Source organism: Dermacentor albipictus, chromosome 3 (assembly GCF_038994185.2).
Source record: "Dermacentor albipictus isolate Rhodes 1998 colony chromosome 3, USDA_Dalb.pri_finalv2, whole genome shotgun sequence".
NCBI classification, from domain to species: Eukaryota; Metazoa; Arthropoda; class Arachnida; order Ixodida; family Ixodidae; genus Dermacentor; species Dermacentor albipictus.
This window is the reverse complement of record NC_091823.1, coordinates 193,590,326-193,607,162: the sequence shown is the minus strand read 5'-3', so window position 1 is coordinate 193,607,162 and position 16,837 is coordinate 193,590,326. Positions and strand designations below refer to the sequence as shown.

Below are 16,837 nucleotides of genomic sequence, written 5' to 3'. Positions count from 1 at the left end.
TCTTGAAGGGGGTGCGTCCTTGTCTCCAAGAACATGCTGTTGTCGTAGTCACCGATGGCAGAGAGCAGCAACTGAAGTATGCAAAAATGCCTGGTTAGGAGCATGTTCACGCTATTGCCGCTGCCTTCCCACTGCCTTTCCTTCCTTGCTTTCGCATCTGGTGACATGTTCATTCGTCGCACGCGCATTTGGTCCTTGTTCTGGCGTTTGATGTTGGGAGAATCCGGCGTCCGCTGCCGCTTCTAGAACCGCTTGGCGTGCAATCACTGGGCCGCTTCGGAGCTACGGGTCTCACTCGACTGCAACGTGACGCCTGACGAAGGAGCGGCGGTGCAGCCAAGGCCGATTGTGCAGCTGCCACCGCCGATGCCCGCGCGCTCGTTCTACCGCTACTGTGTGACGTCACAGTTGCTATGCGCAGCTACGCCCCCGACTGGCGCGCCGGTTGCTAAGGGGGGGGAGGAGGTAGCGCTGCTGCGCAGAGAAGAGGCCACAGCTGGCACCATTCCAGCGCACGGACGGACGCGACCGCAAGCCCCACCGACGGCAGTGAAAGAGAACAGCGCGCAGTTACGCGATTTCTCCCTCTCTCTTTTGGTGCGGCGGCGCGGACGTGGCGCCGGACAGCGCGGAGGGCGCGACAGGGCGCGAAGAGTTTGAAGCGGTGGCACTTTTGTTGCTTTTCCTCCTTTTCCGCGTGCCATCGGACGGAGTGGATGCTGTGCTTCTAGCCGCGTTCTTGTCTTTGACGTGGGCGACGGCGAAGGACCACCACCGGCGGCTGAAACGCTGCATGCGCTCGAAGTTCTGAGGCGTGCTATGGGCGCGGATGAAATCAGCGACGACACGTGCACGCGTTTTTATGGATTTGAACAAAGTCTGCTAATTGACCTGACAAAGAAAAAGAAGCAGAAGGACATCGGATACTTTTCCTTCAAGAAATAAATGCTTTTTACGTACGTGTGCCTGAGTGAATTCACTTCTCACTCTTCAATTTAGCTAGATTTAATTGTTTGGATGATACGAATTCGGCTAATACGAATATTTTTCGTGGCCCCATGAGATTCGTATTATCGAGATTCCACTGTATCATATATGACCTGGATGCTGTCTTTGCGAAGTGGTGCTATTTGACAGCTTCGTCAGAGTCCAAATGAGACTTAAGATTCCCAGATTAGCACGGGGTATTGGAACACAGCCACGGTACATACCCCAAACATGGCAAATCCCATCAAGGACGGCATGAAGGCTAGCCCCTTGACTGATAGCGGGTATCCCAGGTAGCGTGAGTTCATGAGGATGTCCTCCTCAGCCAAGCTCTGGTTGGTGGCTGGGTTCAGCTGGCTCAGTCGATACTCCAGTGTCCACAGACTCCGATTGCCTGCAGCAGAGCCATTGCACCACAAGCTCGTAAGCAATCAAACAACCTGTATTGGAATCAGCCTTTTTCATGACAGCTCAAATAGTGCACACATGAATGTATAAGAATGACATTCACTGGTAGCAGATTTGCTTGCACTCATGTCATCAAGTGCAGTGCAGCCATTTCGACAGCAAGATAGTGAAAGGAGGCGTGAACAAATGCTAGAAAATTATGGGATAATCTTCTGTGTCAATTCAACCACGCGTGTTTAATCTTTAAACAGTTTGAGCAGGTGCACGGCCTCTTGCCAGGGCCTGCCTCATGAAAATGGCATCGCACAGGTACTTGAGTAGAATTGGAAATTGTGTGGCATTCATTCTAACATAAGTATTTTCTTTCTACTTATTGTGCAACTGTAATGTTACGCACACAGCAAACCCTTGTTGTGACTATGTTTGTGGTGGAAGCGGCACTTGGTCTTTTGGGGCAGTTCTGGGAGCACGATAAACTGCAATTTGGAGCAAAAAATGTGTGCTTTTGGAGAAGAAAAATTTGCTGTTTGGAGTAAAAAAAAAAGAATGTTTTGGAGCAGTGTCTTACTGCTGTGGTACAAAGAGAAAGCTCTGTGTAAGTTAGTACTTGCTGAAACATTGCATTTAATATGTATTATACGAAGACAAGTATTTTTTCATGAACTTGCCCTTCCAGTTTGTTATTATATTAGAAGATGAAGATAAGCGTGAACGTAATCCTAATTCACAGTTGATTTTGCATATTAACCCTTTCGCTGTCACAGACGTACCGGTACGTCATTGCGCTCCCCCCCCCCACAGTGTCACTGACGTACCGGTACGTTCTCTATCGTGCATTCAAAATTTTGTACCTGAACGCAAAGCTGGCGCTCCTGGATTGGCCACGCACTCTGTTGACTCTTTCTACAAGATCGTATATTTGCCTCGACCTGTGTTAGTCCATGTATTGAAGAGTACGGTGCGACTGCCACTCCCCACTTTTTGTTTGCTGAGTGGCGCGGTGGCTCCGCGTTCGCTGGATCATGCGTCGCGCGCGTGTGGTTATGGGTTCAAGGGTTGTTCTGCCCTCTCCGCTGGTTTGAAGGTTTTTATTTTTGTTCTGTTGGTGTGCCTGCTACGGCGCGTCAAGTTCAGGTGCACGTGCCGTTGCCTCTCCGAAAAGAGTGACTCGATTGCTGCTTTCGCGCTCTCGCCGCACCCTCGCTTCCGACTCGCAGCAGTAAACGCAAAGCCCTTTGAACTTTGTTTAGCCATTTTCCATCTCCCTCTGTCTTGATCACGCAACGTCCCGTTTATCTCTGTTGTGCGGGCGACTGAAAGTGCATCCTCCCTGCACGTGGTTACTTTCGGATGGCTCAGCGCGCGGGACCTTCGTCTGCTCTTTGGAGTGATGGCTCAATTCCGATTCAGAATACGAGCCGAGCTCGGATTCGGACTCAGACAGAGTCGCATGTGAGGAAGAGGGTTCCGCATCGTCAGATTTGGATGTTCAACGGATTTTATAGTCAGGCTGATGATGATCATGATGTTTACTAACAACAGATGCAGAACACTGAAATGTGCATATTGCATTGATTATGTTATTTGTATACCAATTATAATCAAAAATAAATTTCTATGTTCATTCCCTGTTATGCTCGTTCCCTGAAACCAAGCCGACACAGGGGGTGCGTCACGGCCAGAAAGGTCCGACAGCGAAAGGGATAATGAAAGGTTAAACCCCCCTCCCCCCTACCCCCAAGCTGTCCTTGGCTTCATTATTCATTTCATCTGCTAAGCGTTTTATTTGTTACAGCGTTTCATCCACTCAACAAGTTTAATACGCACAGTCACCCAATTCTTTATTAATATGGTGCGAGCCCTGTATCCTTGCACATTAATAATACTGTGTAAGGATATGCTCATGTGGTTAAAGCTAAGGCTAGTCACAGCGTATGGTCTTCTAGACTTCCTTGTCCCATTTTCAATTTTTTCCCCCATGTTGAACCTGCCTAGTTGTAATAAAGTGTGCCTTACATATTTGTTGATATAACAAAAAGTGACCCCAAGCAAGGCACTTTGAGCAGCTGTGCCCTCCCAATTGTATGTCACATAGCATAATTATTATTGTGATAGCTCAGGCGAATTTCCACAGTCATCGTCAGCATCGCCGTGAGGCGCCGTACAATGTCCTAGTGCAATAAGGTGGCGGCCACGTGCCGTATATGCTGTAGCTGTGACAGAAAGTTTGTGACAGTGAGTCGCAAGGGATGGTTGCTTGGTGCGTGTCGCCTTCTCAGGCGCAAAATATATTCCCGATTCGGAGCAGGTGTGCGTCAGTGCAGGCTTGGCGCAATACCTGCGGTAAATGACAATGTGGTGCAGCATGCAGCAGGATTTCCTTCTCGGCGCAGTTTGCGCAGCCCTTCCATCACTGCCATGTCACCGAGGTGTGTAGTTTGTTATGGCTCGAATCATTTAATCCACTGAGAAGCATTGACTTGCACTTGGGGGTTGTTCTTCGTTGCAGGTAATCTGCACAGGAATCTGGTGAAGAGTGACACAAACACACACGCACATTCCTGTGCTCTTTCCTCGCAACATTTTCCAGTCCTTTCTTATCTGTAGCGCCACCTGGCTGATGCCAGCGATAACAGCAGCACTGCAGTGTTAAAGCCAAAGAAAAAGTGTGAAAAAAATTAATTTTTTAAAAATTCTGTTAAGTTGACTATGGTTAATTTGAGTTTTTTGTTTAATTCCACCCAAACTTTAGATCCTAAAATTGGCCTTCACGGAATAACTTCAACTTGGCCAATCAGCATGCACATGCTTTTGACCCCTATGGTGACACCAACAGCAACCCCTTTAGTGGCAGCATGTCTCGGAGGAGGGACAGTGAACGTGTTGAATACACGCCACCTCCAGGCGAAAATGCCTATTTCCGACTTGCCCTAGACAGATGTTTAAGCAATAATGGTAGCTCACAATGCCCAATTACATTGGTTACTCGATTCTAACGTGCGCCTTTATTTTTCCAAGACTATTGGACAGAGAACTGAGTGCTCGGTGCAGTTGGATATGAAACCAAAACTGCCTTCATGGCATTCATATGCTATACCACAACACGCATTTGTATTGCCGCAAAGATGACTTTAGAAACCCGGCTGCCATTTTTGCAAAAAAATCCTAGTGTGCCTTATTATCTATTTTTATTTAGGTGCTTTAATATCGCTTCTACATTAGCCTTCTACAATGAACACATGAAAAGTGGGCGCGAGTTACATTCGGGGGAGGGGTTTACATTTGGGCAAGCAGTGCGTTGTGGCGTTTTTTCTGCATTTTATTTTGACAATATTACAAACCACTCTGAATCTCTTATTGATCACATCTTGTGTAATTCTGAATTTAATGTATCAGCAGGTGTTTACAATGTTACCATTGCAGATCACAACCCCACGTTTCTTTTCTTACCTCGTAAATACATGTCCTCTTCATGTAATACACGCGATAGATCTGCTTGTATAAATTATGAAGAAGTATGATGATTACTACAATGCATAGACTTTCCAAAGTATTTGATTTGCGAGAAGTTCATACTCAGTGTGAAACACTTATTCAATGTATCTGCAATGCCATTAAGCAATCTACAAGGGTATGGGTAGGTGCACCAAGATTACGAACGACCAGTGTGTCCTTGGATAACCCATACTATACCAGAAACATAAAACAGAAAGATTCTTTTTACTAAATCAAACTGATATTACAAGAAGAGCTTTAAATACTTTAAAAATAGCTCAGTTAGTATGATTAGAGAATAGAAAAAAACAATACTATACTAACCTTATTAAGAACGAGAGCGGTAATACGAAAAGAATATGGGAAATCATAAAAGAGGTTATAGGCAAAGACAAAATACAGAGCATTGATGCAAGCAGCTAATAATCTTAATTATTATTTCGCTAACATAGCAATAAATTCAGCTAATCAGTTTTTATCCTGTATACCCACACCTGCTCTACCTAGAATAGTTCACGACTTTCACCTAGAAGAAATAACACCAGTGCTGACAAATGGGGCAGAAACTTGGAGACTGACAAAGAAGCTTGAGGACAAGTTAAAGACCGCGCAAAGAGCGATGGAACGAAGATTGCTAGGCATAACATGAAGAGACAGAAAGAGAGCGGTTTGGATAAGAGAGCAAACGGGTATAGACGATATTCTAATTGACATCAAGAGGAAAAAATGGAGCTGGGCAGGTCATGTAATGCGCCAGTTAGATAACTGTCGGACCATTAGGGTTACAGAATGGGTACCAAGAGAAGGAAAATGCAATCGAGGATGACAAAAGACTAGGTGGAGTGATGAAATTAGGAAATTCACGGGCGCTAGTTGGAATCGGTTGGCGCAGGCGAGGGGTAATTGGAGATCGTAGGGAGAGGCCTTCGTTTTGCAGTAGACATAAAACAGGCTGCTGCTGCTGCTGCTGCTGATGATGATGATGAACTTATATCAACGATACATCAAATGCCTTTAAAGAAGGTGGCTGGTCATGATGGTATACCCACTAGGATTTTAAAAGACAGTATAGACATTCTCTGCAGTCCTATATGCAATGCATTCAATATAGCGTTAGCTTCCAGCTCGTATCCAGATATATTAAAAACAGCCAAAGTCATTCCTGTATATAAGTCCGGAGATTCGAACCAACCAGAGAATTATAGGCCAATTTCCGTTTTGAGTGTGATAAACACTGTTTTTGAAAAACTAATTTCCAAGAGATTGAAGCAATTTCTAACTGAAAACAATGAAATTTGTCTGCAGCAGCACGGTTTTGTTCCCCCCAGATCGACATCAACAGCAGTCCTAACACTTTCGCAATTAATAAATTCTGTACTTCATCATAATAAAATAATTATAGGAATATTTTTGGATATAAAGAAGGCATTTGATACCGTTTCTCACTCTATACTATTGCAAAAACTTGAAAGTTATGGCATCACAAAGGACTCCCTAAAATTTTTTTCCAGCTATTTATCCTCACGGTAACAACTGGTAATAATGGGTGATTATTATTCTATATACATCACAGTAGCCAGCGGAGTCCCACAAGGTTCAGTGCTTGGTCCTGTGTTATTCTCATTGTACATTAATGATCTCCTTAATGTTCTTCAGAACTCAGACGTTCCAATGTACGCAGATGACACAGCTTTATTATTCACAGGAGGCACACTTTCTGCACTGCAAATGCATGTGACGTCCGAGTTATTAGGAATTTCCTCATGGCCTTTAGAAAATAAATAAACTTCAAATAGCAATAACACAAAGTATAGTTTTTCGATCGAGGAGAAACAACGTTGAAACCAGTCAAATTAATATTATGTTAAATAATAGTCTCATCCAAAGAGTTGATTTGTTTAAATATCTAGGTGTCATACTTGACCAGCATATACATTGGGAAGCCCACATTCTTAATGTATGCAAGAAGGTCGCATATGGTTGTTATACCCTAATTAAAGCAAAGCAATATTTATAAGATATTATCTTATAAATATTGTGCGACTGAACACTCTGAATAGCCACCCGGAAACGCAAGAGACAAGCAAACGCGACGAACAGATCATACGACACTCAGGGCCTCTTGGTAATCGCTGAAAAACTTTTCCCTTATTTATTTTTACGCACGAGTGTTAAGTGCTGTTCAAATTTCCCAAAAATGTATCGCGCTCAAGACCGTGTGCATGCGTAAGATGCGGGAAACAAGAGGCTAGGGCAACTGAGAATTTACACTATGTCATGCAACCTATACCGATCAGCGAAAACCCGCAAAGGTCGGACCAATTAGCGCATCTCTTACGCATGTAGGACCCTCTGGGCCGTACTCGTTAGCGACAAGGTAGCCTAGCCGCCTGCAGCATTAACTTACTGAGCTACGTCTTATGCTCGGTTGTGGTAGTCGGAAGTTCAAATCCACCTCCTATTTCTTTTTCTTTCTTTTTTGTTTTTTTTTAAACGATGGTGTATCTGCGTATGATATCCTCCAGTGCACTACATCTGCAGGCTTGGAGTGGCACCTGACACCAGAGAAGATGCCGAGAGCGAGTGGAGCTATACTAATCCAGGTACAACCAAACTAGAAAGGCCCACTAAGCTTGAAAAAAGACACTCCCTCACCAGAACAGGAATTGGCCTCCCTGATGCACTATTCGGCCACAAGCTCCCTAATGAAATGATCTCCTCAATGAAGTGGCCCTCGGTCCCCAGTGGCTGCGGAGCACGTGACCAAGGCGGCGGTCAGACTTGCAACGCAGCATAGGTGCTAAGAATATCTGGGTCCAGACAGGCCGCCAGTGGAAAGAGACCCTTGCAACGTTTAACACCCGAACCCTCTCGAGTGAGGCAAGCTTAGCAGGACCCTTCGAAGAACTATCAGACATTGGTTGGGATATTATCAGCCTTAGTGAGATTAGAAGAACTGGTGAGGCTTATACATTGCTGAATAACGGCAATGTCCTCTGCTATAGTAGTCTCCCCGATAAGAAGCGATACGGGGTAGGATTCCTAATCCATAAAGACATAGCGGGCAACATTGATGAATTCTACAGCATCAACGCGATGGTAGCAGTAGTCGTAATCAAACTCAATAAAAGGTATAGATTAAAGATAGTACAAACCTACGCTCCAACGTCCAGTCATGACGATGAGGAAGTAGATCAGTTTTATGAAGATGTTGAATTAGCGATGAGAAAAGTGCAAACGTAGTATACAGTAGTAATGGGGGACTTCAGTACAAAAGCGGGGAAAGAGCAGGCGGGTGAACAGGCAATTGGTAACTACGGTGTCGATTCTAGAAACGCTAGAGGTGCGATGCTGGTAGAATTCACAGAAAGGAATAAGCTGAGAATAATGAACACTTTCTTGAGGAAACGTAGCAACAGAAAATGGACCTGCAGTAGCCCTAATGGTGAAACAAGAAATTAAATTGATTTCATACTTTCTGCCAATCCCAGCAAAGTACAGGGTGTACAAGTAATAGGTATGGTAAAATGTAGTAATCATAGGTTAGTGAGGGCCAGGATCCACCTCAATTTAAACAGAGAAAGAGTAAAATTGGTCAAGAAAGAACAGGTCAACTTAGAGGCAGTAAGGGTAAAAGCAGACAAATTTAGGCTGGTACTTGCAAGCAAATATGCAGCCTTAGAACAGAGAGACGATGATGATGACATAGAGGTAATGAATGAAACCGTAACAAGGCTGGCTTCAGAGGCAGCAATGGAAGTGGGAGACAAGGCACCAAGGCAACCAGTAGGCAAGCTCTCCCAAGTAACAAAGGACCTAATAAAGAAACGACAAAGAATGAAAGTGTTCAACTTAAGAGATAAGATAAAATTCGCGGAACTGTCAAAACTGATCAACGAGGCAAAAATAAGTGATATTCGAAACTATAACGTGAGAAAGACTGAAGAAGCCGTAAAAAATGAACGTAGCCTGAGATCAGTGAGAGCGAAACTTGGCATAGGTCAAACCAAGATATATGCACTAAAAGATAAGCAGGGCAATATCATGAGCAATCTTGAAGATATAGTCCTTATATAGACCTTTACAGTACCCAGACGACTCAGGAGCGCTCTATTCAAAACAATAATGAACAGTATACAGAAACTCCTCCTATGACTAGAGATGAGGTCAGAAAGGCCTTGCAAGGCATATGAAACGGGGAAAAGCGACAGGAGAAGATGAAATAACAGTCGATTTATTCAAAGATGGAGGAGACAGAATGCTAGGAAAACTGGCAGCTCTCTATACAAAGCGCCTATCGACTGCAAGGCTCCCAGAAAACTGGAAGAATGCAAACATTATACTAATCCACAAAAAGGGCGACGCTAAAGAACTAAAACATAATAAGCCCATTAGCTTACTCCCAGTATTATGTAATATATTTACCAAAATAATCTCTAATAGAATAAGGACAACACTGGAATTTAGTCAACCAAGGGAGCAGGCTGGCTTCAGGAAAGGTTACTCTACAATGGATTACATCCATGTCATTAACCAGGTTATTGAGAAATCCGCAGAGTGCAATAAACCTCTCTGAATGGCTTTCACAGATTATGAAAAAGCATTTGATTCAGTAAAGATACCAGCAGTCATAGAGGCATTGCGTAATCAAGGAGTACAGACCGCTTAAGTAAATACCCTAGAAAATATCTACGGAGATTCCACAGCCACCTCAATTCTACACAAGAAAAGTAGAAAGATACCTATAAAGAAAGGGGTCAGACAAGGAGACACAATCTCTCCAACGCTATTCACTGTGTGCTTATAAGATGTATTCAAGCTATTAAACTGGGAAGGCTTAGGAGTAAAGATCGACGGCGAATACCTCAGCAACCTTCGGTCGGCCGATGGCATTGTTCTATTCAGCAACAATGCAGACGAGTTACAACAAATGATTCAGGACCTTAATAGGGAAAGTGTAAGAGTGGAACTGAAGATTAATATGCAGAAGACAAAGATAATGATAAATAACCTGGCAAGGGAACAAGAGTTCAAGATAGCAAGTCAGCCTCTAGAGTCTGTGGAGGAGTACGTTTACCTAGGTCAACTAATCACAGGGAACCCGGACCATGAGAAGGAAATTCACAGAAGCAAAAAATGGGTTGGATCGCGTACGGCAGACATCGTGAGCTCCTGAATGGGAGCTTACCGTTATCATTGAAAAGGAAAATATACAATTAGTGCTTTTAACCGATACTGACATACGGCGCAGAGACTTGGCGGCCGACAAAGAAGCTTGAGAACAAGTTAAGGACCGTGCAAAGAGTGATGGAACGAAGATTGCTAGGCATAACATTAAGAGAAAGAAAGAGAGCGGTTTGGATCAGAGAGCAAACGGGCATAGACAATATTGCTACGGGGTAGTATTCCCAATGACAAAGAGCCGAGAAGGAAGAAGACGAAGACGACGTTTGGAAGCTAGCGCGGGCTGTTGCCTCTTGGTCAACTGCGGCGTATTGCCTTGTAAATATACTTGTAAATAGCTTTTCGTCGGTGTCTTCCTACGTAACATATTTGGTGGAGGTGGACGTTCCCTGTACCTCGTCACGGAGCTTCGCAGTGGACGGTACGTCGAGCCTACCTTCATGGCTCCCGGCGACGCCAACCCGACTCCACCGGCTCCGACATCTGCTGCCACTTCGACGACCTACATCACCCTCTCCGCTCCCCGTGATCCTGGCGTATTCTCGGCAAAAGATGGGGAAGACGTCGAGGACTGGATCAGCCTTTACGAACACGTCAGCCGCAATAACCGGTGGGACCCAACTATCATGCTCGCCAACGTCGTCTTTTACCTTGGTGGCACACCTCGAGTTTGGTATCGGACGCACGAAGATGAGCTGACCAGTTGGGATTCGCATAAGCAAAAGCTTCGAGACTTGTTCGGCAACCCCTACGGTCACCAACTTGCCGCGCAGAAGGCGCTTTCCGGTCGTGTGCAGACGTCCACGGAGCCCTACGTCACGTACATTCAGGACGTCTTGGCCCTATGCCGCAAAGTTGACGCACACATGACTGAGTCCGACAAGGTCTCCCACATCCTCAAAGGCATTGCCGATGACGCCTTCAACTTGCTCGTATTTAACAACGTCGCGACGGTGGATGCAGTTATAAAAGAGTGCTGCCGCCTGGAATTCGCTAAAAGCCGCCGTATCGACCAACAGTTTGCCCGTCTGCCCAACACCCCAGCGACATCTTCCTGTGCCGACGCTCCTCGTCTCAACAACACTGGCGATGTTACCAGGATTGTCCGGCGTGAGATCGAGGCCGCCTATCCGGCTGCGTTCGACTCCAGCCCCTCCAATGCACCTGCAGTCACTGTTTCCCTGATCCAGGCAGTTGTCCGCCAGGAGTTCGCCAACATGGGTATTCACACCATCTGCTCGGCCCATCGCCCTGATCCCCACCCGGCATCTTCGATTCCACCCCGTCCCGCACCTTCTTACCCACCACGTTTCCGCAACCCCTCTGAATGGCGCACTGCCGACGACAAGCCAATTTGTTTTCACTGCCATCGAATTGGGCACATTTCTCGGCACTGCCGCAGTCGCTGGAGTTCCCTGAACCAGTCTACATATACTGCCTACTCTCGCCCCCCAGGTGGCCTTTCTCGTCCCTATGCTGCCCGCTCAGATAATGCCGCCACCGATTCTCCTGCGCCGACCCGCCCCTATTCTCGTTCGCCTTCGCCCCAACGACGACAATCTCGCTCTCCCCAGCCCCGTCGTTCCTATTCGCCGACTCCCTTCGGACGCCGCTCCCAGCCGGAAAACTAGACGATGCAGCGCCTCGAGGTGACGCTGCATTGCTCCCTACGCCGCAAATCCTCTCCTGACGTTGCCCACTCATCTGAACCTTCTTGACGTGCAAGTCGACGGTGTTCCTGTATCAGCTCTCATAGACACTGGGGCGCATTTGTCGGTAATGAGCGCGGATCTTCGTAACCGGCTGAGGAAAATAATCACGCCCGCCACGACGCCTGTTGTCCGTGTCGCCGATGGCGGAACAGCCCCCGTAATTGGTATGTGTGCCGCCCGCGTCTCCTTCGCCGATCGCTCCACTACCGTGCTTTTCACAGTCATCGCTCACTGTCCCCACGACATCATCCTCGGCCTCGACTTCCTCTCCGCACATTCTGCTCTCATCGATTGCTCCGCCAGTACTCTCCGCCTCGACCTGCCTCTTCTGGATCCCGCTGAACAACACCTTCCTCGCCTCAGTTCCGTCGACTTCGTTCGCTTGCCACCTTCGGCACTGACTTACGTTGACTTCGTGTCATCCCCACCAGTGCCCGATGGTCACTACATCGCGGCTCCTATGCAAGACGTCCTCCTTACACACGGGATCACACTACCTCATACTATTTCATCTATTACGGCGAATTGCATCTGCCTGCCAGTGGTCAATTTTGCCTTGACGACACAAGTGCTGCCACGCGGGATGTCTCTGGCCCAAGTTTGCTCATTCGAGGATCACTCTGTAGCATCGATTTCAGTAGACGACAATTCAACCGATCCTCCTCTACCATCGCAGTCGGCAACTTGTACCATCGCCAACTTACAGAAAATGATTGCACCCGACATGCCGTCCGAGCACGCTCGTGCGCTCTACCGCGTTCTGATTTCCGACCAAGATATTTTTGACTTTAACGATCGTCCTTTGGCCCAAACAACAGCTGTTAAACATCGCATTAATACCGGAGATGCCCCTCCCATTCATCGCCGCCCGTATCGCGTATCACCGGCTGAGCGTCAAGTGATTCACACCGTAGTTCGCAAAATGCTTGCCAAGAACATTATTGAACCGTCATGTAGTCCATGGGCGTCACCGGTTGTGCTGGTAAAAAAGAAGGATGGCTCATGGCGCTTTTGCGTGGATTATCGGCACCTTAACAGAGTTACCAAAAAGGACGTGTATCCCCTACCTCGGATTGATGACGCCCTTGACTGCCTCCACGGTGCTCGCTATTTCTCCTCTATTGACCTTCGCTCCGGCTATTGGCAGATTGCCGTGGACGATCTCGACCGCGAGAAGACTGCCTTTGTAACACCCGACGGTCTTTATCAATTCAAGGTGATGCCGTTCGGCCTATGTAACGCTCCTGCCACTTTTGAACGCATGATGGACTCCCTTCTTCACGGTTTCAAATGGTCCACGTGCCTGTGCTACTTGGACGACGTTATAGTATTCTCCCCAACATTCGCTACGCACCTCGAGCGCCTCTCAGCAGTGCTGCACGTTTTTCGGCGAGCCGGTCTGCAACTCAACGCATCGAAGTGCCAATTCGGCCGTCGCCAGATTACCGTCCTTGGACATCTCGTTGACGCGAACGGAGTGCAACCGGACCCAGGCAAGATCCATGATGTTACGCACTTCCCTGTTCCGAAGTGTGCCAAGGATGTGCGCAGCTTCATCGGCCTTTGCTCGTACTTCCGCCGTTTCGTCAAAAATTTCGCGGCCATAGCACGACCACTAACCGAGCTTTTGAAAAAAGACGCCCCTTTCCAGTGGGGCGGTAACGAGGCCTCTGCATTCTCGCTTCTCATCGATCTGCTCACAACGCCTCCCGTTCTGGCCCATTTCGATCCTTCTGCGCCTACCGAAGTCCGTACTGATGCCAGCGGTCACGGAATTGGCGCAGTACTGGCACAACGCCAGCGTGGCCACGACCGTGTTATCGCTTACGCCAGCAGGCTCCTCTCGCCCGCGGAGCGCAACTATTCCATCACTGAGCGTGAGTGTCTGGCCCTAGTTTGGGCGGTTGCGAAGTTCCGCCCATACTTATATGGCCGACCCTTTTCCGTTATCACAGACCATCACGCGCTTTGTTGGTTATGCTCATTGAAAGACCCTTCAGGAAGACTTGGTCGCTGGGCCTTACGCCTCCAAGAATATTCGTTCGCTGTCACCTACAAATCTGGCCGACTACACAAGGACGCTGACTGCCTATCTCGCTACCCGGTAGACGAGCCTGACGACGCCGACAGTAGTATCGCCGACGGCATTTTCTCTGTGTCTGCCTTCGCTAACATCGCCGATGAGCAGTACCGAGACCTATCGCTGCGAGTACTCATCGAGCGTCTGCGCTCTACACCTACCGACGCATCCGTTCGCCGATATGTCCTCCAGGGCGGCATTCTGTACCGAAGGAGCTTCCTCCCTGATGGCCCTGATCTTCTTCTTGTCGTGCCAAAATATCTACGACAGACTGTGCTCTTTCAGATGCATGACGCACCCACTGCAGGACATCTTGGCGTAACCCGCACGTACGACCGCGTCCGCCGGCGCTTCTATTTGCCTGGTCTTGCTCGCTCCGTCCGACGCTATGTTGCTGCCTGTGATCCGTGCCAGCGTCGGAAAACGCCTCAGGTGCTACCTTCCTGTCATCTCCAGCCGATCACCGTCCCTGTGGAACCGTTTTTTCGTGTTGGATTAGACCTGCTCGGTCCCTTTCCCACGTCATCCTCTCAGAACAAATGGGTAGCCGTCGCAACTGATTACGCCACCCGATACGCTATCACGCGGGCTCTACCTACCAGTTGCGCCACTGACGTCGCGGACTTTCTCTTGCGTGACATTATCTTAGTGCATGGCGCCCCGCGACAGCTGCTTACTGACCGTGGTCGCAACTTCCTCTCGAAAGTTATCGCCGACATTGTGCGTTCCTGCTCTATTCAACACAAGCTGACTACCTCATACCATCCTCAAACCAATGGCCTGACAGAGCGCTTAAACCGTACTCTTACCGACATGCTGTCCAAGTACGTTTCGAAAGACCACCACGACTGGGACGTTGCCCTTCCTTACGTCACCTTTGCTTACAATTCTTCCCGGCACGACACCGCCGGATTTTCTCCATTTTATCTACTCTACGGTCGCGAACCGACCTTGCCCCTTGACACGGTACTTCCTCCTGCTGCGACCTCAACAACCGAGTATGCGCGCGACGCCATCGCCCTCGCCGATCATGCACGCCAGCTTGCCCGTGCTCGACTGACGGACTCGCAAACCACGCAGCAGCGTCAGTACAACGCCCGCCACCGTGACGTACAGTTTTCGCCTGGTGCACTCGTGCTCCTGTGGTCGCCCTGTCGTCACGTTGGACTTTCCGAAAAGCTCCTTTCGCGATACACAGGGCCCTACCGCGTGCTGCGCCAGGTGACGCCTGTGACTTATGAAATCGCTCCTGTGAGCTCAACCTCGTCATCTACTCTGGCGTCTAGTGATGTCGTGCACGTCGGTAGGCTCAAGAGCTACTACACTGCTTCAGAGTCCAGCCTTTAGTCGCTCCGGGACGGCGCTTTTGCCGCCGGGGGTAGTGCTACGGGGTAGTATTCCCAATGACAAAGAGCCGAGAAGGAAGAAGACGAAGACGACGTTTGGAAGCTAGCGCGGGCTGTTGCCTCTTGGTCAACTGCGGCGTATTGCCTTGTAAATATACTTGTAAATAGCTTTTCGTCGGTGTCTTCCTACGTAACAATATTCTAACAGACATTAGGAGAAAAAAATGGCACTGGGCAGGTCATGTAACGCGCATACTAGATAACCATTGGACCATTAGGGTAACAGAATGGGTACCAAGAGAAGGGAAGCGCATTAGAGGATGGCAGAAGAATAGATGGAGTGACGAAATTTGGAAATTTGCAGGTGCTATTTGGAATCGGTTGGTGCAGGACAGGGGTAATTGCTAGAATAGCAGCTTGGGCTTGTTGGCTTTCCATCCTGCTAGTAACAGCGCAAAATGTAGACAAGGGACGAGACAAGAAGACACCACAAGTGCTGACTTTCAACAACGTTTATTCCGAAAGAAACGCGGCTTCTTATAAACATTGCCCTCACATGTCGCAGTCACGCGATCGCACATCATGTGAAACAAGCGGCGTCTGTATAGCGTCATGTATTGCGCAAGTACTTAGCGATTTGTTTCTTGCCCAGAAAGATAGATTACTTCAGAACGCCCTAACCAGATCAAACGTCCGGGGAGTCTTTCGGTATGTTGACGATTACTTGGTTCTATGTGATGGCTCTGGCACGAATTCAGATGACGCAGTTTCGGAGGCACTAAGATGCTTTAGTCAAGCGCTTCAGCCGCTTGCTGTTACCCACGAGGTCCCCACGCAAGGGTCTTTGAGATTCCTTGATCTCCGGCTCGAGCTCTCCAAAGGGAAGGTCTGCTGGGCCTATGAACCCAGAGGCGACAAGGCGCCACTTCCATTCGAATCAGCGCATTCAAAACTAGTGAAGAGAGCAATTGCAAACCTTTGTCTAACAAATGCGCTCAAAAAATCGTGCATCCACGCAATGGAACAAAGTTTTCGTCGGCAGGTTGACCGGCTTACTAGGGCTGGTCACCCGTCGCACCTTCTTGTGTCCGTTGCGGAAAAAATGAGCAAGAACCTAAAACTCGAGCGTGCCCATGGCGAGCCAGGTAGCGAGAAGCCAAAAGAAAAACGACGGACCGTGGCCCTGCCATATATATACGTGCACAAGCTATCTCACCGCCTGAAAAAGATTGGGCGAAAAGCTGGAGTCAATGTAGTGCTTACTGCCCCGAAAAAACTAAAAAAGCCTCTGCCGACGCGTCAATGCTGAAGAGCCGATAAACCAGGAAGGGTGCACGACTAATCACCAGAATCGTTTTGTGGAGTGCACAGAAGCCGTTGTGTATTCAATACCTCTGAAATGTGGAAAAAGGTGTATAGGGCAAACTTATAGATGCACAAATGAGAGACTGAAGGAACACAAACTTAGTGTCGAGCAGGCTAACAGGAATCTAGGCATACATATCAGGGATTGCCCCTCAAAAGATTGCGCCGCAGAATTTAGACGCTGTAAAGTGCTGAAGAAACACAATGACCAGCTGGTCCGGGAGATAATTGAGGCAGCCGAGATTACCAGACTTCGTGAC

At 47.9% G+C, this 16,837-nt stretch overlaps 1 protein-coding gene across 5 annotated transcripts in view; it reads right to left on the bottom strand.

Moving 5' to 3' along the window:
• Positions 1-16,837, bottom strand: part of LOC139057689 (transmembrane protein 117-like) — a 253,762-nt gene that overhangs the window by 58,804 nt on the left and 178,121 nt on the right. For all 5 annotated transcript variants that reach the window (XM_070536417.1, XM_070536419.1, XM_070536416.1 and 2 more), the window contains one exon: positions 1,212-1,381. In XM_070536417.1, the coding sequence (XP_070392518.1) occupies positions 1,212-1,381 (170 nt within the window). The remainder of the gene's footprint in view (positions 1-1,211; positions 1,382-16,837) is intronic.